The following is a 22,902-nucleotide window of genomic DNA, read 5'->3' as shown; positions in this document are numbered from 1 at the left end:
AACTCGCTATCCTCTATACAAACTCCCTATCCTCTATATAAACTCCCTATCCTCTATACAAACTCGCTATCCTCTATATAAACTCCATATCCTCTATATAAACTCCCTATCCTCTATATAAACTCGCTATCCTCTATACAAACTCCCTATCCTCTATACAAACTCCCTATCCTCTATACAAACTCCCTATCCTCTATACAAACTCCCTATCCTCTATATAAACTCCATATCCTCTATATAAACTCCCTCTCCTGTATACAAACAAACTTTCCTCTATACAAACAAACTATCCTCTATACAATCTCGTTAATGACTCTGGCCGGATACATTTCATTAGTGTGCATTTAATATTTGAAATGCATCAGAAATTAAGGATATGAATCTAAAATTAGTTTGTAATATCGAAAGGATCCACCGCATCGCTATAGCTATAATATGTTTGAAAACCGATAAAAGATCACCGTTTTATCATTGTACATTCACCGTGCTATTGTATTGTCATTGTTATTATTGTGACGTTGTTTAGTTGTGTAACATTACACGTTACAAATCTATATGACCTTTAATGAGATTCTAATCTGAGTTTCCATACAACCAGCTTTCAGAATCAAGAAATCTCGACCCTTGCCAAGAAGAAAGAAATTTCGATACGCTTTTCATAAAATGTAATATGAAATAAAAAGTAATATTTTTTGATACTTTTATTAAAATACTAAACAGACTAGATGTATGAAAAACGATACATTGAGATATTTATATATAGACATCCAACTAACTCCTCATTAGATAAAACCAGCCAGGATTTAATTGAATTAAGAAAGCAAATAATGACTAAGTATGTGGAAAACGGAGCTTGAAATGAAGATCTTGAAGTAGATGTAGATTTGGAATATCCTTGTAACCGATTCTTTGATAATACTGTCTACAGCATTGATCTACAACATGAACAAATTTCAACGGGGTTGTTTTCCGCCATTCCTCAGCTTGTTTAGACGAAACTTTGGTCGTACACATTTTCCGACACTCCTTTTCTGGTGTTGGAGTGGTAGTCATAGCTGTGATGATGTCTTCTTGTCTTCTTCCGAATTTCAAACCAGCAAATTTGTAAATCCTTTGGGCTTCAATAACTGGATGATATGCTACTTCCTCGTAAAACAGTGACATAATTCTTTCGGGATATTTCTGTTTAATCTTTTCCGCAACCTTTGCATCATCATTAAGTCGATAACAAAAGTTTGTCACGTCCTCGATTTCTGTTTTCTTTCTTATCATCCCAAAATGCACTCGTGCTCGTGCCATTGCCCTCGGATCCCGCTGAAGATATATTACTTTTAGCTTAGGAATCGTCTCTAACAACTTTAATAGAATTGAAAACGAGAGTCGAATGACCTTTATTAACATGACCTCCGATCCCATGCAGCTTTGTAATAACTTCTGTAGACATGTTTTCTTATGATCATATTTTTTGTTGGCGTGATCGTGTATACACAGGTTGTACTGTCTTGCTTTCTTACTCCTGTTCAAAAACATGTCACGAAGAATACCACTCGGTACCTTATTGAGCTCACATCTACTCAGGTGAGTTTGGATTGATTCTGTCTTATTTCGGAACCTACAACAGGAAAACATGAAAGTGATGAATATAGTTAAAAACGCTCGAAATGTAAATATGTTTTTCGGCATAGCGTATAATTTTCTTTTTGCCCCGGATATGACGCGACAGGTGGCGTTATTGGTCAAGATGAAGTTTGTGATTGGTCAATGTAGCGGTAAATGCAAAATGCAGAAATGTAGTTAAAAACGAAACAAAGTTAAGATTGAATGCAAGCTGAAAAAGTGGATGAATCTTTTCAAATGACATACAATTGTATCAATAAAATTACATTCCTGATTCAAAGATTATTAAAACTGATATAATTTTGTTATCCGTGCTGAAACGCATTAGATCGTTAATTTATTTCACCAGCAGTTTTACATTATAACCACCAGCATTAAATCTATGCCATTTATCTTTTTTTTTAAAGATATTTCTTGTTTCTTATGATATGTGTAGTCCGAACTATGCGGCAAGGAGGTGATTATTGACCTGGCGGTAACACGGCGGGATTATTATTACAATGTACCATTATTATTGACGTACCACTATCATTGACGTACCATTATCATTGGCGTACCATTATTATTGACGTACCATTATTATTGACGTACCATTATTATTGGCGTACCATTATCATTGACGTACCATTATCATTGACGTACCATTATTATTTGCGTACCATTATCATTGACGTACCATTATCATTGACGTACCATTATTATTGGCGTACCATTATTATTGGCGTACCATTATCATTGACGTACCATTATCATTGACGTACCATTATCATTGACGTACCATTATTATTGGCGTACCATTATTATTGGCGTACCATTATTATTGACGTACCATTATCATTGACGTACCATTATTATTGACGTACCATTATCATTGACGTACCATTATCATTGACGTACCATTATTATTGACGTACCATTATTATTGACGTACCATTATTATTGACGTACCATTATCATTGACGTACCATTATTATTGGCGTACCATTATCATTGACGTACCATTATCATTGACGTACCATTATTATTGACGTACCATTATTATTGACGTACCATTATTATTGACGTACCATTATTATTGACTTACCATTATCATTGACGTACCATTATTATTGACGTACCATTATCATTGACGTACCATTATTATTGGCGTACCATTATCATTGACGTACCATTATCATTGACGTACCATTATTATTGACGTACCATTATTATTGACGTACCATTATTATTGACGTACCATTATTATTGGCGTACCATTATCATTGACGTACCATTATTATTGACGTACCATTATTATTGACGTACCATTATTATTGACGTACCATTATTATTGACGTACCATTATTATTGGCGTACCATTATCATTGACGTACCATTATTATTGACGTACCATTATTATTGACGTACCATTATTATTGACGTACCATTATCATTGACGTACCATTATTATTGACGCTTTCATGTCAGAAACGTTTCTATTAAACTATGTGTGCATAAATGATGCTGCAAATTATATACAAAAATCGCCCTAAACCGAACGCGAATAGGTGTGAACCTCAGTAGTGCTGTTAGTGGGAGGTCGGGTGGCACAGTGGTAGCACACTTGCCTTTCACCTAGGCGGCCGGGGTTCGATTCCCCGAACAGACGTGAAAAGGTTTGGGGTCACCTGCCCGACCACGTGGGTTTTCCCCGGGTACTCCGGTTTCCTCCCACAGTAAGACCCCTCGCACACTTCCATCCGGGCCAACAAGCGTTATTAATATAAGTTGATATAACTTGTCTCGCAATTGTTGTAAAATAAATAAAGTTTACATTTATTGCTGTTATATTATTTCAACGATCCACTGTACGGTAGTTTATAGATGACATCCGCTCCAAACGGACCATCTGGTGGAAATGTTTGAGATGGCCTTTATAGTCATAAAGAGATGTATTGAATTAGTATTCGCGGAATTGTCAATGCATCATAGAATGTAAATTAATCATAAACGTCATAATAGTGTTATTAAACAAGTCTATTACGATATTGTTCTGATGGGAATGTATGTATATACAAGGCTTAAAAGGCCAGTTATTTGATAAACCAAAACTATCCAACAATTAGCCTACAATTAGCCTACAATTAGCCTACAATACAAATGACTTACAACATTAAATCCCACAGAGTATCATAAGTTTGGAAGGACGAACGGACGATTGCTATAAGTATTGTTTAAGTACATTTAAGTAATTATTTCTATGACACCAGCATTAAGATGTATTTATTAAACTGTTACAGTAATTTACCTGGGATAAAGCTAAGGTCCTTTATAAGGTATTTCTCTAGATGTATTTATTACACTGTTACAGTAATTTACCTGGGATAAAGCTAAGGTCCTTTATAAGGTATTTCTCTAGATGTATTTATTACACTGTTACAGTAATTTACCTGGGATAAAGCTAAGGTCCTTTATAAGGTATTTCTCTAGATGTATTTATTACACTGTTACAGTAATTTACCTGGGATAAAGCTAAGGTCCTTTATAAGGTATTTCTCTAGATGTATTTATTAAACTGTTACAGTAATTTACCTGGGATAAAGCTAAGGTCCTTTATAAGGAATTTCTCTAGATGTATTTATTAAACTGTTACAGTAATTTACCTGGGATAAAGCTAAGGTCCTTTATAAGGTATTTCTCTAGATGTATTTATTACACTGTTACAGTAATTTACCTGGGATAAAGCTAAGGTCCTTTATAAGGTATTTCTCTAGATGTATTTATTAAACTGTTACAGTAATTTACCTGGGATAAAGCTAAGGTCCTTTATAAGGTATTTCTCTAGATGTATTTATTACACTGTTACAGTAATTTACCTGAGATAAAGCTAAGGTCCTTTATAAGGTATTTCTCTAGATGTATTTATTACACTGTTACAGTAATTTACCTGGGATAAAGCTAAGGTCCTTTATAAGGTATTTCTCTAGATGTATTTATTACACTGTTACAGTAATTTACCTGGGATAAAGCTAAGGTCCTTTATAAGGTATTTCTCTAGATGTATTTATTACACTGTTACAGTAATTTACCTGGGATAAAGCTAAGGTCCTTTATAAGGTATTTCTCTAGATGTATTTATTACACTGTTACAGTAATTTACCTGGGATAAAGCTAAGGTCCTTTATAAGGTATTTCTCTAGATGTATTTATTACACTGTTACAGTAATTTACCTGGGATAAAGCTAAGGTCCTTTATAAGGTATTTCTCTAGATGTATTTATTACACTGTTACAGTAATTTACCTGGGATAAAGCTAAGGTCCTTTATAAGGTATTTCTCTAGATGTATTTATTACACTGTTACAGTAATTTACCTGGGATAAAGCTAAGGTCCTTTATAAGGTATTTCTCTAGATGTATTTATTGCACTGTTACAGTAATTTACCTGGGATAAAGCTAAGGTCCTTTATAAGGTATTTCTCTAGATGTATTTATTACACTGTTACAGTAATTTACCTGGGATAAAGCTAAGGTCCTTTATAAGGTATTTTGTATAGATGTATTTATTACACTGTTACAGTAATTTACCTGGGATAAAGCTAAGGTCCTTTATAAGGTATTTTGTATAGATGCTAGCCAGAGAAAGTAACACTTGATATCTGTATACCTGGTGAGGTTTGAGAGATCGGCAGCCTTCATTGAGAGCTGATATCCATAGATCAGTAACTTACATAGACAGGTTATCCTCATAGATCAGTAACTTACATAGACAGGTTATCCTCATAGATCAGTAACTTACATAGACAGGTTATCCTCATAGATCAGTAACTTACATAGACAGGTTATCCTCATAGATCAGTAACTTACATAGACAGGTTATCCTCATAGATCAGTAACTTACATAGACAGGTTATCCTCATAGATCAGTAACTTACATAGACAGGTTATCCTCATAGATCAGTAACTTACATAGACAGGTTATCCTCATAGATCAGTAACTTACATAGACAGGTTATCCTCATAGATCAGTAACTTACATAGACAGGTTATCCTCATAGATCAGTAACTTACATAGACAGGTTATCCTCATAGATCAGTAACTTACATAGACAGGTTATCCTCATAGATCAGTAACTTACATAGACAGGTTATCCTCATAGATCAGTAACTTACATAGACAGGTTATCCTCATAGATCAGTAACTTACATAGACAGGTTATCCTCATAGATCAGTAACTTACATAGACAGGTTATCCTCATAGATCAGTAACTTACATAGACAGGTTATCCTCATAGATCAGTAACTTACATAGACAGGTTATCCTCAGAGATCAGTTACTTACATAGACAGGTTATCCTCATAGATCAGTAACTTACATAGACAGGTTATCCTCATAGATCAGCTACTTACATAGACAGGTTATCCTCATAGATCAGTAACTTACATAGACAGGTTATCCTCATAGACTGGTGGGTTTTACCAAGTTATTATTTATTTAATCATCACTCAAGTGTTAAAGACACATTACACATATATTGCAATCATAGTGGATATAATTGACACAGGGTTGTGGGAACCTATTAAATTTGACAAACTACTATAAATAGCAAACTTAACACATCCTTGCTCTTTGTATACAGGTCTTAAAGACCTCCACTTCACAGTGGCCTTAATAGACATGTTTAGAGAGACCGCCTTCTGAATGAATTCCTTTATCAATAAATACTAAATGAATAAAAAATTATGTCAATATGTATATATTTAAGAAAGTAAACGACAGTCTTGTACGTATTTAATGCAAAAGTAGTTCTTGATATGTAAGTATTCGTATCACTTTGAACAAAAACAAAAAAAACAAAAAAAAACTAACATTCCACGCGCTACTTACCTACTTATGCTCTGTGGTGAAGTATGATTGAGTAATTTGAACCGGGTTGTGTGGGATCTTAATGGCTCAAACAGGTAGAAAACACCTTCATGTGCTTGTATAATATCTCCCACGAATGATGAGCCACTGCGGAAGTAGGCCATCAGGATGATAGGAGTTGGACTCTGGTCTTAAAAAAAAAAAAAAAAAAAATCATTAACCTGTTAAATCACAGAACATAGAAGAAAAAAAACAAGTCATAATAGGAAATTTAGATTTATGATATATTTTCTGTATAGAAATGCCTTAACGACTAAAAAGGCTTTACAAAAAGATAATAGCGGTATTTAAGAAATAATTAACGATGACTCGTGTATTGTTGCAGGATATACAACGAGGACGAGGATATTTTGCAATTAAATTAATGACGAAGGCCGCAGGCCTGAGTTATTAATTAAAATTGCAAAATGTCCGAGTCCGAGTTGTATATCCTGCAACAATACACGAGTCAAAGTTGATTATTTCCATTCTACCATGTACTGTTTAGTTCTGAGATCGACCTCTTTCTAATAGAAAAACAGCAAAGAAACCCCGGGAAAACCTTGTAATTTATTTCTCAAGTATTGCATTATTTGTTGATGAAATATACATTTCTTTACAGGCACTACAATATTACGATCAAGAACATCTATAATATGACATTGATTATGAAAATTTAAAAAAAAGGGATAAAGAAAAGAAAAAAAAAGAAAAAAAGGGGGCCTCCGTAGGATTCGAACTCGCGTCGTGATAAAAATTTATAAAAGACTAACCCATTAGCCCACTCGGCTTATAAAAAATAAGTGCATATTAGATATATAAAGTTGTAACGGCCGTGACTCACGAGCGTGTATTATTGGCACGAGCGTGTATTATTGGAAAATAATACATGGTTTTAAACCAATCAAAACTGGCGTTGCAAAGCAAACATGGTAGAATTTGAGTTAAACCACTGTGGAGTGTGTAATTAGTTTCAACCTCCGGATACTGTGTTTAGGATAACAGGATGATGAACGTCTAACATGTATCTATTTTGGTTTAGGATGATACGATGATAAACGTCCTACATATTACGGTTTAAGATAACACGGTAATAAACGTCCTACCTATTACGGTTTAGGATAACCCGATGATAAACGTCCTACCTATTACGGTTTAGGATAACACGGTGATAAACGTCCTACCTATCACGGTTTAGGATAACACGGTGATAAACGTCCTACCTATTACGGTTTAGGATAACACGGTGATAAACGTCCTACCTATTCTGGTTTAGGATAACACGATGATAAACGTCCTACCTATTACGGTTTAGGATAACACGGTGATAAACGTCCTACCTATTACGGTTTAGGATAACACGGTAATAAACGTCCTACCTATCACGGTTTAGGATAACACGGTGACAAACGTCCTACCTATTACGGTTTAGGATAACACGATGATAAACGTCCTACCTATCACGGTTTAGGATAACACGGTGATAAACGTCCTACCTATCACGGTTTAGGATAACACGGTGATAAACGTCCTACCTATTACGCTTTAGGATAACACGGTGATAAACGTCCTACCTATCACGGTTTAGGATAACACGATGATAAACGTCCTACCTATTACGGTTTAGGATAACACGATGATAAACGTCCTACCTATTACGGTTTAGGATAACACGGTGATAAACGTCCTACCTATTACGGTTTAGGATAACACGGTGATAAACGTCCTACCTATCACGGTTTAGGATAACATGGTGATAAACGTCCTACCTATTACGGTTTAGGATAACACGATGATAAACGTCCTACCTATTACGGTTTAGGATAACACGATGATAAACGTCCTACCTATTACGGTTTAGGATAACACGGTGATAAACGTCCTACCTATTACGGTTTAGGATAACCCGATGATAAACGTCCTACCTATTACGGTTTAGGATAACCCGATGATAAACGTCCTACCTATCACGGTTTAGGATAACCCGATGATAAACGTCCTACCTATTACGGTTTAGGATAACACGGTGATAAACGTCCTACCTATCACGGTTTAGGATAACACGGTAATAAACGTCCTACCTATTCTGGTTTAGGATAACACGGTGATAAACGTCCTACCTATTACGGTTTAGGATAACACGATGATAAACGTCCTACCTATTACGGTTTAGGATAACACGGTGACAAACGTCCTACCTATTACGGTTTAGGATAACCCGATGATAAACGTCCTACCTATTACGGTTTAGGATAACACGATGATAAACGTCCTATCTATCACGGTTTAGGATAACACGGTAATAAACGTCCTACCTATTCTGGTTTAGGATAACACGGTGATAAACGTCCTACCTATTACGGTTTAGGATAACACGGTGATAAACGTCCTACCTATTACGGTTTAGGATAACACGGTGATAAACGTCCTACCTATTACGGTTTAGGATAACACGGTAATAAACGTCCTACCTATTACGGTTTAGGATAACACGGTGATAAACGTCCTACCTATTACGGTTTAGGATAACACGGTAATAAACGTCCTACCTATTCCGGTTTAGGATAACACGATGACAAACGTCCTACCTATCACGGTTTAGGATAACACGGTGATAAACGTCCTACCTATTACGGTTTATATTGCTTTATCCACGATTCCCCCATTCAGATACACGTAAGATTCAGTTAAAGCCTCAATCTCAATATGAGAACTAAGATGGTGACAACGGAATACCTAGACAAATCAGTTAACACCGAACATGTCCGTCTCCATATCACACGAGGAGTACTTCCTAATGAGGTCAGGATAACGACCTTATCAATTGATTTTTGATAGAAATACTATTAATCAATTTTGTCGATATACTTACTAACGACGTTTGGTACCGGAGGCGGATGTTGAATGTTGTCCCGTATGGGTTGTCTTACTTTGATATTTATCTCAGGTAAGGACGGGAACGCTACGTTGTTCCATATGGACTCTTCTGTTGTCACCGTATCCCGGACAGTTTCCAAAACTTTCCTTCTACCACTTGAACCTTTAAGATCCCAATGATGATAAGAAAATATATAAATGGAACGAAGCCATGATAAACATAATTAAAACATGAAAAAGATTATAATATACATTGTACAAATGGAACGAAGCCATGATATATATGATTACACATGAAAAAGATTATAATATATAAATGGAACGAAACCATGATAAACATAATTAAAACATGAAAAAGATTATGGTATACATATTGAACGAAGCCATGATATACATGATTACACATGAAAAAGATTATGGCATACAAATGGAACGAAACCATGATATACATAATTACACATGAAAAATATCATGTTAATTGTTTTCCATAGATTTGTTATTACTCTGTCTCTGATTCACTACACGTAGTTTTACTTCTTTAAAGTTAAAATACATGTTCTTCTCAATGACATGAATAGAAATCAGGGAAAGTTTGATAATACGGTCACACACTCCTGGTTTACGATATATGGGTAAATTTGATGACTTAAGAACAAATCCTGACATATCAGTTCTCCATATACAATGTACAATATCATTAGTACTTCTACAACGGCCTCGCGTTGGTGAATTGTCCTATGTCTATTTTGGATGTTTTAGACCAGATCAGACGTTTTGGGTGTTGCTTAGATTAACAGCTGTCACAGTCACTAGTCACCACCATAGACTGGACGCTTTGGATTCTCCACCTGGATATATCTAGGTAGAGTTTCGCCGCAGGCCATTTATATGTACTTATATAATTAGTCCACGGTAAAAAACACAATGCCATTGAGGAGGTACGGACCCCCCCCCCCCCCCCCCCCCCCCCCCCGTCGGAATAATCATATTATATTCAAACAGAAACACCAGGATACATAGATGTGTATGCCGTTAATGAAACCGAAGACGTTTATTTCTCCTGGTCGTATCAGTCCCCTACAGGTGAAATCAGGGGGACTAGAGGTTTCCTCCCCGTCCGTCTGTCTGTCTGTCTGTCTGTCCGTCTGCCTGTCTGGCCGTCAGTCCACTCTGTTTTCCGCACTTTTTTCAGCCATGCTTCAAGAAGTATCGGTGAAAGTTGGTATATTACTTCAGTATGAGTAGCTTCATATCGAGTTCAAATTTCAGGGGTTTTTAATCAAGATCAAGGTTACTGTTACTTGGGGGTCCGCAGGGGACACGTATTGCTTCAGCAATACCCAGGATGGCTGTTCTTCTTGTTTCGTTATCATGTCGATACATGTATACTTTTATGTTTTCATACTCACGGGGTGTTTTTGGGTAACAGCAAGAACACTTTTCTTGGCTGTTTTACACGGGAACAACATTCTTATCACCCTAACATCGAGAACAAAGTACAGAACATGCTCAAGGAACAGCAAGAATAGGAAGAACAAAGATGGCAGCGCTTTGTCAATTAAAACTGACAAATGTCTGTATGTCATTCATAGTGTGTTCAATAAACATCTTTGATCACGGAAATGGCTACACTGTGTGATATTGTGTCTTAAAACTGATAAGAATTAAACATCGACACCGAGAGTTATTGTGTGGCGTATATTTCCTCTTGTATTTTACTTCGGGGCATCAAAGAGGCCATATTTAATAGCAGAGCCAAGAACATTTACAGTATTAAATTATTTTGAGCCTACTTTATGAAAAAGTGATATTTCAGGCTTGGGCGAAAATATATTATATTCGAGGTACAAAATAAAACTTTAGCACTCAAAACTATAAGAAAAGCAAAGTTATTATCCAAAATTAATTACATATATGTGAATACTTACCCGTGCTCAGTATCATATGTACGAGTCCAATTAACAGACACGCCGAAATCACAATAAGAAATGCATTTTGATAGAAACGTTTTTGAACCAATGCACGCGCGAATAAGGTAATCTTCATGTTTACTAATACTGTATTTGAGTTATTGACGTGTATAGGGAAAGTGAAGCATATGAACTTTAATAGGATTGGAAAATAAATATTGTACATATCTAGGGTACAACAGCTTGATCGCATTATATATGGCACGTGTCACTATGTCTACGGCCAGGTCCAGTGTTTAGTATGATGTTATATAGAGGATATTGAATGGTTTCCCGTTTACATATATTTCACGAGTATGACAGAAGATCGATATTTCACGAGTGCGAAGCACGAGTGAAAAATATCGAAATATTCTGTCATACGAGTGAAATATATGTTACATTTAACGGGAAACCATTCAATTTTCTTTTTATTGCATTTCATATACTTAAAAACAAATTGAAAACATCGAAAAATTATTTGTGTTAAAAAGTGCGGGAATTAGTAATGACGTCATCTCTTTGTGACGTTACTCCACGTCAACTTGACGGCGCCATTTGCGAAAATGCGACGGCGAAAACGCGAGATTGTTCTCGCACTCTCGCCGTCGCGATTTCGCATTCTCGACGTCGAGTTTTCGCATTCTCGCGTTTTCGACCTAAGGTCGAGAGTGCGAGAATGCGAGATTATGCTTTAACGGCCACCCTCGCATTTTAGTTTATCCAACCAAGCTACAGATGGAAGCACATAAGTCTGACATCCAGGTGTCCAATTTTAAGGATAGTACATGCACAAACAGATGCTCTACTCAAGCTGCCCAGGAACAAATCCAACATATGCAAACCTTAGGTCCCCAGATAATCAACTTTTATACTGGTTTAAAAGACTGAGACCTTAGAGCATGTTTACCACACTTCAGCCAACAGCAGAAGCTATAATCAGGTGGACTATCTATATACAGAAGCTATAATCAGGTGGACTATCTATATACAGAAGCTATAATCAGGTGGACTATCTATATACAGAAGCTACAATCAGGTGGACTATCTATATACAGAAGCTATAATCAGGTGGACTATCTATATACAGAAGCTATAATCAGGTGGACTATCTATATACAGAAGCTATAATCAGGTGGACTATCTATATACAGAAGCTATAATCAGGTGGACTATCTATATACAGAAGCTATAATCAGGTGGACTATCTATATACAGAAGCTATAATCAGGTGGACTATCTATATACAGAAGCTATAATCAGGTGGACTATTTATATACAGAAGCTATAATCAGGTGGACTATCTATATACAGAAGCTATAATCAGGTGGACTATCTATATACAGAAGCTATAATCAGGTGGACTACCTTTATACAGATTTTAAGTTTTGTATATTTTGTTCAATGTCCTATTAACAGCCAGGGTCATTTGGGGACATGCCCAGTTTTAGAGGTGGAGAAAAGCTGGATTACTCGGAGGAAAAACCAGGCAACTGTCCGACATTGGATTCAAACTCGCGACCCAGAAGTGGAGGGCCAGTGATAAAGTTTCGGGACACCTCAACCACTCGGCCACCACAGTCCAATATATATATGTACATCACAGAAGTCACCCAAGACTTAGATTGATGTCATCCAGTGATCCAGATATACAGACAATATCAGGCTGAACCCTATTATAATAAAACATTGCCATTGATTGATGAGTTGATGCTTGGTAGTTTGGCCATTTAGTCACCTCAACATGTGATTGACAGTTTCTTTTCAGAGGATTTTGGTAATTTGAGTCTAGGATCAAATTAGGAAAAATGGATCCACATAACACCTAAATGGCTGATAGATGGCAATATTGGAGTTTGACAGTTTGTTATCACTATTTCTTCATAAGTATTATCATTTTCAAACTGTATCAGTTGACAGTTGATTCAATTTTGAGTTTTGTCTGGGAATCAACATGGCTGACAGGAAATCATCTTGGATTTTGAGGCAAAAGTAGAGAAAAGATCAGTCTTTTCATAAGACAATCATTTAAAGTGGCATTCCTTCCTTAGGGCAACAGAAACATGCACAGTTTCTGTTGATGAAATCTATGTCCGAACGATGATTATATGAGTGTCTGTGCCTACACCTAACCTTTATTTAAACAAAAGAATGCCCCTTTATAGGTTGGCGCCAAAATCCCTGTCAACAAAGTTTTGTATATATGTACATTGGAAACTTCACCATAAATCTGTAATAGATTTGAATGTAAGAAATCATTTGTATGTTTTAATACTTCACAGTGACAGCCTTGTAAATGAAATTATCTCTTTTTTGTTTTGATTACCGGTAGATAAAATAAATTTTATTGGGGAATATAATTTTGTCTTCATTTATTACTGGTGATAACATTAACAAATGTGTCACTTCTAGTCTAAGGATTCTGATTATTTTGTTTTCAATTTGAAATAAAAGCCACATTTTTTTTATTACAGATTAGTGTATGCAACTTCAAAAAGAAACTACAAATTATATGTATATGGCCATTCTGAAGACCAGACGGAAGATTGACAAACATTCCAAATCAATCATGAGTAGGTAACAAATCTTTACCTAAAGCATCATATGCAGTTTCACAGTAAAATATCTGTGTCTCAAACTTTCAGACAAGAAATTATCAAAATTAAGTTTGTCCAATGACCATCTAATTTAATGTTTCCCATTGTCCTTCATCAGAGTCCAGTTAAACCAAAAACTATAATCTGTCCCATAACTTTGGAATGACATATTTACTAATGAATGTGATTGAGTTTGAATGTTTATTTCATGAGGATTCTTGTTGTACTCTCCAAATGAATTACCTGGGCATTTGATTCCCCAATAACCCATACTGATCGAGATACAGAATGTTGGTCAGAAATTGTTCTGTCTTGGATTACTCCAAGGTAATGACACACTTGGATTGATATCAAATCCACACAGGTTAATGTTTCAAGCTATTTCAAATTTAGCTTTGATGTAACAACTTATGTTTACACCAATTTTCATTGCTGCAGTCTGAATATTTTATACTCTTGAGAAGCTCAAAATAATCTGCCCTCCTGTCACATTTTCTCATTCTAAACCAGTAGCTGCTAAGACACATACAAATGCCTTTTTATTACCAATTACTGTCTATATATATATGTCAGGATTCCATATTTCTAGCCTTGCGTTGATACATAACTGTTAAACTAAACTTTGAACAAATAATATAATTTTAGGCATGGCCTATGTGAGAGCGCAGCAATCCCGGTGCCCATGGAATTCGAGAAACAACCACACATAATCTAGTGTACTAGAATAGTAAATCCCACGTTACAAAATGAATATATTGCCAACAGATCTATACACTGGTTTGTAATAAAGTATATATCAACAAGAATTATGATTTAGATAACTTACTACAAAAACTAATCATAGAATAAGTCTTAAAATAGACTGATTAAGCGATGACAAGGTGACGGGACAGCAGATCTCGCAGATGAGCAGCAGATGATAACAAAAAAATTCCGAAGTCCTCTTTATTTTATGTGCTATATTTGGTAAACTTGTATGCAACTCGAACGGACCGGAGCTGCACTCGTTAAACACCGGAAATGTTTTCGTTGAAAATTATACCGTTACGTTTTGAATATAAAAAATTAAGAACTTGTTCGTGATAAATTTTATTAACAAATTCTAACTAGTGTGAAGTCAAACATTTGCATATTTTTAAAATCTTGATATTTTGTAATCTCCCGAGAATGTGACTTTGAATACAGTCTTGCGCAACACTGGATCTTGTCGTGACTTCCTGTTTCCGGTTACTGAGAAAGTTTTTGAACTCTAAGTATATTGGGGGGGGGGGGGGGGGGGTCCGAGACATCTCTACCATTAAGTTGCGCTCTCTACTACATTTGTATTCAACTGTCATGCAGTATATTTTCCAATGTAGATTAGAAATTAATCTGGATTTGAATAAGAGATATACATTTTGTAAGTTTGTAATTAAATTAGAAATACAGATAGATGTATTAATGTATTAGATATATATATCTGCATTTAAAATATAGATAGTATATATAATTATTAAATAAATAGACATCTGAATTAAAAACAGAAATAATGGTGTTGAAATAGACATCACCATTCAAAATAAAGATATGTTAATGGTGCTGGTAAAAGACAAACGGCTTGTCAGTACAAACTCATAAAAATGGTTATTTTTCATGAATACTTTACAGATGCAGATGCCTGTGACCACACTATATAGCAATAGGTACATTTAGAGTAAAAGTAACTAATAGATAAACGGTAGCTGCGCTCTTTCCAGGCATTGCCTGTTTCGTATTAACAACGCAATATACCACCATTTTGGTATCGAATGTAAACAAACCAGGAAATGCGGTTGCCTTCCGGAAGCGTTTATGCGCAGACGCGAATAGCAGGACCGCAGTTAACGTGAAAAGGTTTATTTGGGCGTTTTCTACTGTTATCGGAGAATATGTGCATGAATAGCTAACGTCAAGTGAGTATTTTGTCAAAATGTTTCAGAAATACAGCAAAATAACCAATTTATCTATCTCCGCTTCGATTGGAAAAATCGGCAAGTTTCAACGAGGTGAATACAAAGGTCTGCTCTGATTGGTCAAAAACGGAAAACTTATATTTTCACTGCAAAATCTTATATTTTCACTGCTTATCGCTGCAGTGAAAATATAAGTTTTATTAGTTTCATCAATCTCTATATTTCACTGGCAAAAATTGCAATAAAAAGGTATACTTCACGTGATAATTTGTTTTTTTCATATAAAATTCACATTAACCAAACTTACATACTCAACTTGTTCCCTAACAGTTACCATCAATTTTCTAAGCAACACTGACCGTGACAGCAACGAACAGCTGTCTTATTTTAACACTAATTTTGTAATATTTTTATGATGCTGGGCGTGAAATGAGACTATAACAATATCTAACTACCCGAGTACTCCAAAATAAATAACTTCTATCCCTGGTTGTATTTCAATCTAACTTCTATGTTATCTGTCGTATGGTTGGTACCACTGAACAAAACCTGGAGTCCTGAGGCGGGATAGATGTTTTACGGGAATAACCCTTACTAGCATAACTGTTGACAATGTAAAAGTTTTGAATTTTTAAGTTGTGATATGAAAATGAAGGCAAACAATAAGTATGATTGTTTATACACCGTGGTAAGAATATAAATATCATCAAAAGAGCTGAAATACACGCAATGTGGACTTTGAGATGTGGGTAATGATGACAAGCCTATGGATGGTCATTGATATGATTAGCTGTAGACAATGAATGCACATTGTATGTTAAATATGCTTGTAGTCTATAAAAATGGATAATGAGCCACGTTATTATTGTATGAAGTTTTAATCAAATCCATCAGTCTTTTCTGAGGTTATCATATGGGAATCAAATTTTGACAATCAAATATCTATCTTTAGCAGCAGTGACCTTCGTATTTCACCTTTCGACCATAAAATCAGTCCCATTCAGTATTACCCAATGACCTAACAGTAAATGAAGATTTATTCAAATTCATCAATCTTTTTCAAAGTTATCGTCTGGAAACTAATATCCAGGCGGACGGACGGACAACAGACACATGTAGCAGCTCAGACCGATGAATCATGTATCGATCTAATCACCCAAACCAAAAATAAACCGTGTATCGAAATCACCATCAAGTCTTTAACTGTCTATCACCACCCATGTGTAGACTCATCAACATAGAGAGGACAGTGACGTCATTGCTGTGCTGGGAGTGCGGTCGTCCATGTCGGGTACTGTGGTTCATACTGCGGCTGACTTAGATACAGTGACAGTCGGAGTGGCGTCGAGGAATGTAGGAGTGGCCAGCATACGAATCTGTGACAGTCATTGTCCACGTGACAGCTGTCGTGTTGGCGTGTCTGTCGGTGACTTTGAATACCAAACTTAAGGTATCGGCCGGCGGTGTAGCACGGTACGCTGACTAAACCACGAAGGTAATATAAACTAAATAGTGAGACAAACTCGGTAAATGACGCTTAATATAATTAACATTTACCATTGACGCTTAATGTGATTAACATTTACCATTGACACTTAAAACAATTAACATTTACCATTGACGTTTAATACAATTAACATTTACCATTGACGCTTAATACAATTAACATTTACCATTGACGCTTAATACAAGTAACATTTACCATTGACGTTTAATACAATTAACATTTACCATTGACGCTTAATGTGATTAACATTTACCATTGACGCTTAAAACAATTAAAATTTACCATTGACGCTTAATACAAGTAACATTTACCATTGACGCTTAATACAAGTAACATTTATCGTTGACGTTTAATACAATTAACATTTACCATTGACGTTAAATATAAGTAACATTTACCATTGACGCTTAATGTGATTAACATTTATCATTGACGTTTAATACAATTAACATTTACCATTGACGCTTAATGTGATTAACATTTACCATTGACGCTTAAAACAATTAAAATTTACCATTGACGCTTAATACAGGTAGCATTTACCATTGACGCTTAATACAAGTAACATTTATCATTGACGTTTAATACAATTAACATTTACCATTGACGTTAAATACAAGTAACATTTACCATTGACGTTAAATACAAGTTACATTTACCATTGACGCTTAATGTGATAAAAATTTACCATTGACGTTAAATACAAGTAACATTTACCATTGACGTTAAATACAAGTTACATTTACCATTGACGTTTAATACAACTAACATTTACCATTGACGCTTTTTTATACAATAAACATTTACCATCGACGTTTAATACAATTAACATTTACCATCGACGTTAAATACAAGTAACATTTACCATTGACGCTTAATGTGATTAACACTTACCATTGACGTTTAATACAATTAACATTTACCATTGACGCTTATTGTGATTAACATTTACCATTGACGCTTAATACAATTAACATTTACCATTGATGCTTAATGTGACTAACATTTACTATTGACGCTTAATACAATAAACATTTACCATCGACATTTACTATTGACGCTTAATACAATAAACATTTACCATCGACACTTTTTAATACAAGTAACATTTACCATTGACGCTTAATGTGATTAACATTTACCATTGACACTTAATACATTTAACATTTACCATTGACGCTTTTTAATACAATTAACATTTACCATTGACGCTTAATACAATTAACATTTACCATTGACGTTTAATACAAGTAACATTTACCATTGACACTTATTGTGATTAACATTTACCATTGACACTTAATAAAATGAACATTTACCATTGACGTTTAATACATTTAACATTTACCATTGACGCTTAATGTGACTAACATTTACCATTGACGCTTATTGTGATTAACATTTACCATCGACGTTTAATGTGATTAACATTTACCATCGACGTTTAATACAATTAAAATTTACCATTGACGCTTATTGTGATTAACATTTACCATCGACACTTAATACAATTAACATTTACCATTGACGCTTAATGTGATTAACATTTACCATCGACGTTTAATACAATTAACATTTACCATTGACGTTTATTGTGATTAACATTTACCATTGACGTTTAATACAATTAACATTTACCATTGACGTTTAATACAATTAACATTTACCATTGACGCTTATTGTGATTAACATTTACCATCGACGTTTAATACAATTAACATTTACCATCGACGTTTAATACAATTAACATTTACCATTGATGCTTTTTAATACAATAAAGATTTACCATTGACGCTTTTTAACATAATTAACATTAACCATTGACGCTTAATGTGATTAACATTTACCATTGACGCTTAATACAATTAACATTTACAATTGACGCTTTTTATTACAATTAACATTTACCATTGACGCTTACTGTGACTAACATTTACCATTGACGCTTAATGTGACTAACATTTACCATTGACGCTTTTTAATACAATTAACATTGACCATTGACGCTTATTGTGATTAACATTTACCATTGACGCTTATTGTGATTAACATTTACCATCGACGTTTAATACAATTAACATTTACCATTGACGCTTATTGTGATTAACATTTACCATTGACGTTGAATACAATGAACATTTACCATTGACGTTTAATACAATTTACATTTACCATTGACGCTTTTTATTACAATTAACATTTACCATTGACGCTTAATGTGACTAACATTTACCATTGACGCTTTTTAATACAATTAACATTTACCATTGACGCTTATTGTGATTAACATTTACCATTGACGTTTAATACAATTAACATTTACCATTGACGCTTATTGTGATTAACATTTACCATCGACGCTTAATGTGATTAACATTTACCATTGACGCTTATTGTGATTAACATTTACCATTGACGTTTAATACAATTAACATTTACCATTGACGCTTTTTAATACAATTAACATTTACCATTGACGCTTATTGTGATTAACATTTACCATTGACGCTTAATGTGATTAACATTTACCATTGACGCTTAATACAAGTAACATTCACCATGGACGCTTAATAAAATTAACATTTACCATTGACGCTTATTGTGATTAACATTTACCATTGACGCTTAATACAATTAACATTTACCATCGACGTTTAATACAAGTAACATTCACCATTGACGTTTAATACAATTAACATTTACCATTGACGCTTAATGTGACTAACATTTACCATTGACGCTTTTTAATACAATTAACATTTACCATTGACGCTTAATGTGACTAACATTTACCATTGACGCTTTTTAATACAATTAACATTTACCATTGACGCTTATTGTGATTAACATTTACCATTGACGTTTAATACAATTAACATTTACCATTGACGCTTTTTAATACAATTAACATTTACCATTGACGCTTATTGTGATTAACATTTACCATTGACGCTTATTTTGATTAATATTTACCATTGACGCTTATTGTGATTAACATTTACCATTGACGCTTAATGTGATTAACATTTACCATTGACGCTTAATACAAGTAACATTTACCATTGACGCTTATTGTGATTAACATTTACCATTGACGCTTAATGTGATTAATATTTACCATTGACGCTTATTGTGATTAACATTTACCTTTGACGCTTATTGTGATTAACATTTACCATTGACGCTTAATGTGACTAACATTTACCATTGACGCTTAATACAATTAACATTTACCATTGACGCTTATTGTGATTAACATTTACCATTGACGCTTAATACAATTAACATTTACCATCGACGTTTAATACAAGTAACATTCACCATTGACGTTTAATACAATTAACATTTACCATTGACGCTTAATGTGACTAACATTTACCATTGACGCTTTTTAATACAATTAACATTTACCATTGACGCTTAATGTGACTAACATTTACCATTGACCAATATTAAAAAATTGAGAGAAAAAACCATGTTGTGTAACACATAAAGATGCCTTTTGGAATAAAGTATGGATAACATTTTTGAAATAATTACCAAAGTTAAAATATTTTAAAACCTTTGTTATGAAGTTCCATGAAATAGAGTCGAAGGCCTTTTCGAAATCTATTAATAATAATAAACCAGGTATCTCCTTCTCTTCTGCATATTGCATTAAGTCATAAATTTGTCTAACATTTTCACCAATAAATCTACCTTTTAAAAAACCCCTTTGATTTTCATGTATTATACTGTTTAAAACATCTTTTAATCGATAAGCAACTGCATTAGAGAGTATTTTATAGGAAACATTAAGAAGAGATATTGGTCTCCAATTTTTTAGGAGTTCTCTAGGTTTAATACCCTTAGGTAGTAGAGATACAACACCTTGTTTTTGTGTAAGTGATAGCTCGCCTTTTTGAATACCCATAGTTAAGGATTTCGTGATAAAAAACTTGAGATCAATCCAAAAGAACTTATAGAATTCTGTTGTAAACCCATCTGGGCCGGGACTTTTGCCATTTTTAAGACATTTAACTGAATGAGCTAGTTCTTTCATGGTAATTGGTCGATCTAACTAACGATTTAATTTCATTGTCTATTTTAGGCACTTCATAATCCCCGAGAAGAATATCCAAATCAACTTCTTCTAATTCATTATCTTTACTTGCATATAAATTTACGTAAAAGTTTTTTATTTCGTTCAGCAAATCATCTTGATCGTTTATAATTTTACCATCCCCCTGGATTATTTTTGTGATATTTTTATTAACATAATTACGTTTTTCTAAGTTACAGAAGTATTTTGTGGGTTTTTCACCGCTTTCGATCCACTGAGCCTTCGCTCTTATTAGCAGCCCATTCATTTGATTTTCCCGGAGGTCCTCTAACTCGGACTTAAGATCAGTTAAAATCTCTACTAGAATATGATTAGGGTCAATGTTGTCTATAATTAATTCTTCAGTGACTCTGATAAGGTTTTCCAATTGTATCTGTCTTTCCCTATTTTTCCTCTTCTTTTGAGAGCAATAAGATATAGTCATGGATCGTATATTCAGTAAAACCATTTCAAAAAATAATTGGTCATTGAGTGATGACTGAAACATAGATGGGTCTATCTCTGGTATATTTGAAATATTATAAACCGGCAGAGCATATTCTTGTTTTGTTTTCAAAATGATTTCTTTTACTTTATTTATATAAAGAGTATCTTTCAGGAGGGAGTTATTAAACTTCCAGAATCCCCTACCGCGTTTAAAGTCAGATATTATTATTTGCAAGGTGATTGCTGAGTGATCAGTTTTGTAACCTGGAATTATATCTGTTTTACCTATGTTTGTTAACAGCTCGGAAGAAATAAGGAAAAAGTCTAGTCTGGATTTTTTTTATAGGGTTAAACCAAGTGTAGCATTTTAAATCTGGATTTTTGACTCTCCAGGGGTCTACAAGGCCGAAGTCATTTGCAGTGTTTTGTAGCTCTTCGCTAGCCCTAACATTATTTCTCGAATTATAATTAAGACAGTCTAAATCATAATCTTGAACCATATTAAAATCACCACATAAAATTATAAATTCTTCCTCTTTCTCTAATATTTTTCCTTTCAATGTTTTGTAAAAATCTGGATCATCTCTATTTGGTCCATAGACATTCACTAAAGTAATTGTAAATTTATTTTCTATCAATATATTCACTAGTAAATAGTTACCATCTTTGTCTGCATCAACAGAGATTAATTTGTAATCAAAATTATTATTTATTAAGATACACACTCCCCTCGAGTTAAGAGTACCATGACTGAATAAACACTCATATCCCCACTGCGATCGAATTAATTTTTCATCTGATTCTGTGAAGTGCGTGTCTTGGAGACAGTATAGAGAGAATTTTTTTTTCCTTAAATAATTAAAAACATCTCTACGTTTGTTTGCATCCCGCAGTCCCCTGCAGTTTAGACTCATAATATTAACACTATCCATTTGGGTTAATTTTAAATATGATGTTTACATTAGAACAAGTTTTCATGGTGGTAACTAAATATACTACTTCTTTCACACA

At 34.3% G+C, this 22,902-nt stretch overlaps 1 protein-coding gene across 1 annotated transcript; it reads right to left on the bottom strand.

Annotated features, from left to right (window-relative positions):
• Window positions 1-831: 831 nt before the first annotated feature.
• LOC117316935 (carbohydrate sulfotransferase 1-like) lies at window positions 832-21,889 on the bottom strand. The gene is made up of 3 exons (XM_033871713.1): window positions 21,628-21,889; window positions 6,485-6,653; window positions 832-1,612 (listed from the first exon to the last, which is right to left on the bottom strand). Exons 1-3 carry the CDS (start codon window positions 21,887-21,889, stop codon window positions 832-834), a joined length of 1,212 nt encoding a protein of 403 aa, XP_033727604.1.
• Between the last annotated feature and the right edge of the window lie 1,013 nt (window positions 21,890-22,902).

Source organism: Pecten maximus, chromosome 18, assembly GCF_902652985.1.
Source record: "Pecten maximus chromosome 18, xPecMax1.1, whole genome shotgun sequence".
Lineage (NCBI taxonomy): Eukaryota > Metazoa > Mollusca > Bivalvia > Pectinida > Pectinidae > Pecten > Pecten maximus.
This window is presented reverse-complemented; position numbering and strand designations above follow the sequence as displayed.

What these genes read in the sequence shown, in the direction of transcription:
- LOC117316935 (XM_033871713.1), bottom strand. Translation starts at nt 21,889, where the DNA reads ATGACTATATCTTATTGCTCTCAAAAGAAGAGGAAAAATAGGGAAAGA. An exon ending in CTTCTGTAACTTAGAAAAAC is followed by an intron (nt 6,654 to 21,627) that starts GTAATTATGTTA and finishes TTTTTTTTTAAG; the next exon opens with ACCAGAGTCCAACTCCTATC. An exon ending in TCACCACAGAGCATAAGTAG is followed by an intron (nt 1,613 to 6,484) that starts GTAAGTAGCGCG and finishes TTCCTGTTGTAG; the next exon opens with GTTCCGAAATAAGACAGAAT.